Source organism: Gossypium hirsutum, chromosome D10, assembly GCF_007990345.1.
Source record: "Gossypium hirsutum isolate 1008001.06 chromosome D10, Gossypium_hirsutum_v2.1, whole genome shotgun sequence".
In the NCBI taxonomy this organism is placed as follows: Eukaryota; Viridiplantae; Streptophyta; class Magnoliopsida; order Malvales; family Malvaceae; genus Gossypium; species Gossypium hirsutum.
In genome coordinates, this window is record NC_053446.1 from 51,814,326 (window position 1) to 51,820,644 (window position 6,319).

Genomic DNA, 6,319 nt, shown 5'->3' on the forward strand with positions numbered 1-6,319 from the left:
TGAATTATAAAAACAAGCGTTAATCGATTTGATTGTTAACAGATGCTAGTGTGGTTGGCGAGAGCAATGAAAAGATAACACATGGCATACTATGAGGATAAGTATGTTAACAAGGCAAGCCAAATGAGTATATATTTAAAAAAAAATCCTAAAATGAAATTGAACACCCTTAGGAAGACTTGGACTTATCTAGAAAGTTTTTTTTAATTGAATATACATATATAAAGTATGCTGAAATATAAAATTCTAATATTTTGTTTCATACAATACCTTCAGTTTCCTTCTAGAAAAGAAATAACACCAAATAGACGGTCTATTATGTATTGTTTTGTTCATATTTGTATTCACACAAAGAATTCTGATTTTATGGATTCGATTTTGTGAAAACTGTAATGAAGTTAATTTAAAATAAGGGTTACCAAATCATTATTTTTCAAACAAGAAATTGGATCGAGGTTTATATATTGAATTGTTTTTGACGTTCTAGAGCAGTGAATTTGAATTATTATTTCTCAATATGATTTTAAATGAAGTAAATTATTAATACTAAATATGGATAGAATTATAGGACTAGTCGATGCTTCATGTTCAGCATCCTGGATCAGCCAACTTACTATTTTTCATCAATTCCTATAACAGTTAATACTTATATGAGCATTTTCCTTTCTCTCTATATATATATATAAATAAAGTCAAAAATTGGAAATTTCCTTAAGACATATGTGGATGCTCTTTTTGACTAATAAGAATATATATATATAAATCCAATCAAAAATTGAAATAATCAAGTTCTTAATATTCAAGTTCAGTCTATAAATAATATACCAGTTTTCTAGCTTCCCACACATCAAAACACTCACTCACTCATCCATTTCTTCTTCTCTTCTTTCAGCTCAAAGAAAAGACTTGAAATAGTTTTAGAATTATGGGTGTTGTAACTTATGAATTTGAGGTAACCTCCCCAGTCGCCCCGACCAGGCTTTTCAAAGCCTTTGTTCTTGAAGGTGCCAAGGTTTATCCCAAGGCTGCCCCTCATGCAATTAAGAGTGTTGAGCTCGAAGGTGATGGTAAGCCAGGAAGTATTGTAAAGATCAATTTTGTTGAAGGTTAGTTACTTCTTTAATTTTCACTTTTTTTTTGTATGTGCTTGATACGAGTATGTCGGATAACAAGTATTTTATTTCCTTAGGTCTTCCATTCCAATATATGAAGCACATGATTGGCGGACATGATGAAAGCAATTTGTCATACAGTTACAGTTTGATCGAAGGTGGACCTCTCGGGGACAAGCTTGAGAAAATTAGCTATGAGAACCAATTTGTGGCTGATGCAAGTGGAGGAAGTGTTTGCAAGAGCTCGATCAAATTTTACACCATTGGCGACTATGTAATCACTGAAGATGAAATCAAGGCTCTCATTCAAAGGAGTGAGGTAGTTTACAAGGCTATTGAAGCTTACCTCTTGGCTAACACTGATGCTTGCAACTAAGATATTAATTTGTTTCTCCATTGTTATATTAATAAGACTGGTGGTCTTCAGGATTTGATCATCTTTATTTTTATTATACTCAAAGAGTTTGAGTTGTATTATGTTTGATATATATAATGAAATAAAACAAACATATAAGCTTACAAAAATAATTGGGTTTTACCTCATTTATATTTCGCAAAGACTACAAATTTTCTTTCATATATTCTTTGTGTTTGTAAATTCTCAATCTCAACAAAGATTGGTTTTTAGATAATTGAATTTTTATTTTAAGTTCAAAAGAAAGCATAAAAACTGCTACAGTGTAATCATGGTGTAGCCATATGTTTTCAATTTTGACGTATTCACCACAATCTACAAATAGAATTAATTACGTCACTATGTATAATATTTACATTACAAGTCGTGAAAATCATTAGTTAAAAATACTTTTTTTTAAAAAATAATTACATCTGGAATGCACGTGGAGAAAATGTTGTCTAGATTCATTCTAAATGAGTGAAAAGTTATAAAAAAATAAAAAAATATATTAATAATTATTTAAAATTCTAAAAAATTAAGAAATTTTTAAAAAATAAAATTATTGATAATTTATAAAGATTATAAAATTAATAAAAATGGACATTTAGAATAAACCTAAACAAAGAGTTGTTTAGTTTCAAATGAGCTAGGACAACCATCTTTCTTGTTCATTAATAAAAATTAAAGTTGGCAATTCTTGTTCATTAAGGAACATTTCTTGTGAGTGCATTCAATGAAAAATCAAAGTGTGTTACTTGGTTAATGTTTTAAGTTTTCAAGGGAAAAATTTAGAGGAGAGTTGTCTAGATCTTAGTTACCAAAGTGAGGAGTATAATCTGGGGAGTGTTAGAGGTTGAAATTATATGCTGTACGTATTGCTAAGGTAGTTGATTATATTTCTGTGCAAGACCCCGCTCACATAATGAAATCAAACTGCGTAAACATATCATGTGTTCTTAATTTTTTTATCTTGTTCATACTGAATGCCTCAATTCGCTTGTATTCAACACTGCTTGAATTCACTTGCAAAAGTATGGTTTAAAAACTTTCAATCCTAAATATTCAGAATCGTAAAATATTAAATTTTACTAACATAACCAAAACCTCATTAAATAAATTTGGACTTGCATCTTCTTAGGAAAAAGCAAAAGAAGAAATCATTAACTAAATTTGGTCTTTTTATTCTGGATATCTCAAGACAATAAGTGACTATTTCAACTATAATGCGACATTTTAAATGTGAATTTTCCCAAATCATACCTAACTTAAACCAATACCATATCATACGAATTCACACATATTTCACATATGAAAAACACATTCAAACTATTCAAAATCATGACATTTAAAACATCATATTATTATAGAGAGTGATAGATATTAAGGCAAGCTAAAACATGCATAAAATCATCAAAATGAGAGAGCTAAGTTCATAAATACTATCTTAGTTCTCTCTATAAATAGTATCTAGTTCTCTATCTTCCCACACATCGAAACACTCACTCAATCACCAATTCGTTCTTCACTTCTATCAACATAAAGAAAAGACTTGAAAAGTCCGAAGTGGTTTTAGAATAATGAGTGATGTCGCTTATGAGTTTGAGGTAACCTCCAAGTCTCCCTAGCTAAGCTTTTCAATGCCTTTGTTCTTGAAGGTGCCAAGGTTTACCCTAAGGTTGTCCGTCATTCAATTAAGAGTGTTGGCTCGAAGGTGATGGTAAGCCCGAAAGTATTGTAAAGATTAACTTTGCTGAAGGTTAGTTAGTACTTTAATTTTCAGTTTCTTTGAGCTCGAAACTTTAAATTTTTAAGTTTGTAAGATCAGTCAACTTGAGATGAATTTTTGGATGGTTGATTAGAGCAAAATTGCTTTTTTGTGATTTTTATTACTAGTTTTCTTCTCGATTCTTGAAGCAGTCGTGGGAATCCATTATTCATCTTTCAATTTGCCAAGGATTATTTCTTGGAAGGTTGATTAGAGCCATTAATTGAATTTGTTGGGTTTATTAAAGGATTCAATTGGGTACTTATTCAATTATCCATCGGTTTATTTGATCAATCTTCCACTTTTAAATTTCCATTTTATTTATTTATTATTTTAAATATTTATTCTTTGTTCTTAATTTTTTTTCTTTTAGTTGTTTCAATGTTTTCTCTTTATTATTTTTTAAAAATTGTTTAGTTTGTTCTTTTCAGGTCAGATCCTAATTTTCTTTTAGGTGGACAACTTGAATACGATCTGCTTCCGGTCCCTTATCATATGTACTTTTTTTTAGATTTATTGCGATAAATACAATCAGTTCTCTCTATAACCACCACCCGCTATAACAACATTTCACTTTAACATCCAAGTTTCTAGCAGAAACGATTTTTTATGTTTTATTCTAACCCTCTATAACAACTTTTCACTTATAACAACAACAATCATAGTTATGAAGTACATCCTTTATCAAATTAGCTTTTTATAATAACATATTGTCTAAAATTTAAAATAAATTGTAGCTATTTCATATAAGCAAGCCTATTAATTATAGTTTATTAACTAAAAATGATCTTAATAAAAATATTATTTCAATAAAATGCTTAAGTTTCTCATGAAAAAAATATGTTAATCATCTTTTATTGAATGAAATATTCTTCAACGATTGGAATTAAATATATCAATTAAATAAACTATTAAGTTCCCTAATTAAATATTATATTATGAATTTGTAACATAATAAACTTATAAATTAAATATTTGAATTTAATAAATCATGATAAATTAATTAATTTAATTGGATAACTCATATTGATAAATTGAACTTGTTAGCTTTATGAACATAATTAGTCATGTGAAAGAGTGTAAAATAGAAGAAAGCAATAATTTATAAACTTATCTTTTAATTCTGTTGGTTTGATTCCTAGTTTCTTTTTTTTTTAACATAATTCTTACTTTCTTCATTTGATGATGGAAATTCATGATATGAATTCTATGCAAGGTTTATAACAATTATTTCCCTATAACAACATTCTATTAAAGGTGAATAACAACTATATCTCTATAGTAGGCAAAACCTAAAATAAATTGGGGCTATTATAGGCAAGGTTAACTCATAATAATAAAATTAGAAAAAAATTAAATTATATTTTGCATTATAATTACCTTGTGTAAAAATTGATAACCATGCCTCCAAGAATGAAGAAATGAGCTAAGTCTATACCCGAACCACTTCCATCACCGGAGTATGTTCCTGATAAATTTAAGCTGAAAGAGGCTGAAGCCTTTTTGTCAAACATTCAAGGACGAACCTTTATCCTTGAAAGGGGCCTTAACCCATCGGCTTCAGATTGTGAGGATGTTTGGGATTTATTCCGTTTTCATCATTGGATGAACCTTGCCACGGTGCCCGCCATGCCAGCTATAATTCTAGTTGTTTTTTTTTATTTCTACTCCAAATTAAATTTTTTTGAAAAGAACAAAGTGTATGTGAGAGACAAAAGGTCGATATATCCCCTAGAGCCATTAACGAATATTATGGTGCCCCTTATTATGAAACTGATTATTTACAGACCATGGATCTGAATAATTTTGAAAATATTGATTTGGATGTCGTTTTATTGTTTTTAACTGAGGGGAGGGGAATGGAAAAGAGAGGGGTACAATAATTACCTACCCCCTATCTTTTAAGCAAGCTATAATGTTTCCCATAGCTAAAATGTGGATGAAATTTATTTGCACTCGCATATCACCATTACTCAACACTAATACTGTTAATGTTTTTTGAGCAGCCTTATTATATTGTATCTTGCAACGAAAATGAATTAGCCTCAGGAAGTGGGTTAATAAGAGATCCGAAAATGTATATCCGGCATCAAGGTTCGAATATATTTTCCTCACTTGATTACCGATTTGTGCCACCGTGTTGGAATGGTGATGGGGACAATAGAGCAATTTCATAATCCTACCACAAGTATTATTGGAGACAACCCCATGCACCAATTTCGGGAGCTTCAGAGAAAACAAATACAATAATGGAATCAGTGGTGCAAACAAAAAATGGTGATGCCTCTAGCTCCCCCAAAGAAATCTACGAAGGCAAAGGTGAAAAAGACTTATGAGCCTAAAAAATGAGAGCGTAGGCTAGGACGGCGTATGATATAAAATATTACTCCTACAATCCTTGAAAATAGGGATGGACATGTTTGTGAAGAGCTTAGGGGGAAAAATTATAGAATGGCCCGAATACTTGAGTGACTCGTCTGAGACTAAGAAAGACGCGACCGAGCAATAAGAGGAGGACGAGGAAGAAATAGGTGACGAGGCCACGGAGGATGACTTTTTCTTCTCCTATCACGGAAACTTTGAGAGTGACTTTGCATCCATAAGGCAACGAAGAGGGGAGCCCGTCTTTCGAGATTAGTTACATGTCTTCGCATTTTATTTATTTTTAGTGAGGCATGTAAACTATTAAACACTTTTGGATTTTATTTTTTACATTATTATTGTGTGTTTGTTATTGTTGTTTTTCTTTGATTATTTTTCTTATGTGTAACGAGTTACCCTGACAGACTACACAATATATAGAGCTTCAACGAGAGGCAAACGCCCAAGCTAGTCTGATGCTCCATTCTAGGGAAGTCTGGTAACCTCATAACCTTTATTTTGTACACATTGAGGACAATGTATAGTTTGAGTGTGGGGGGGAATGCACATAAGTTTTTATGTGTGTTTATTTTTGTTTATTTTAGTTTTATTCATTTTTCAAACAAATTTCAAAAAAATCCCAAAAATATTTTCTATTTTTTATTTTAATTTTTCAAAAATCAA

At 30.5% G+C, this 6,319-nt stretch overlaps 1 protein-coding gene across 1 annotated transcript; it reads left to right on the forward strand.

The window, feature by feature from the left end:
• Positions 1–819: 819 nt before the first annotated feature.
• Positions 820–1,637, forward strand: LOC107916192 (major pollen allergen Bet v 1-F/I). The gene is made up of 2 exons (XM_016845340.2): positions 820–1,106; positions 1,190–1,637. The coding sequence occupies exons 1-2, from the start codon at positions 926–928 to the stop codon at positions 1,486–1,488; spliced, it is 480 nt and encodes a 159-aa protein (XP_016700829.2). The 5' UTR covers positions 820–925; the 3' UTR covers positions 1,489–1,637.
• Positions 1,638–6,319: the final 4,682 nt, after the last annotated feature.

Coding starts and splice junctions, on each gene's coding strand:
- LOC107916192 (XM_016845340.2), top strand. CDS start 926: ATGGGTGTTGTAACTTATGAATTTGAGGTAACCTCCCCAGTCGCCCCG. Junction 1,107..1,189: donor AAAGATCAATTTTGTTGAAG/GTTAGTTACTTC, acceptor TTATTTCCTTAG/GTCTTCCATTCCAATATATG.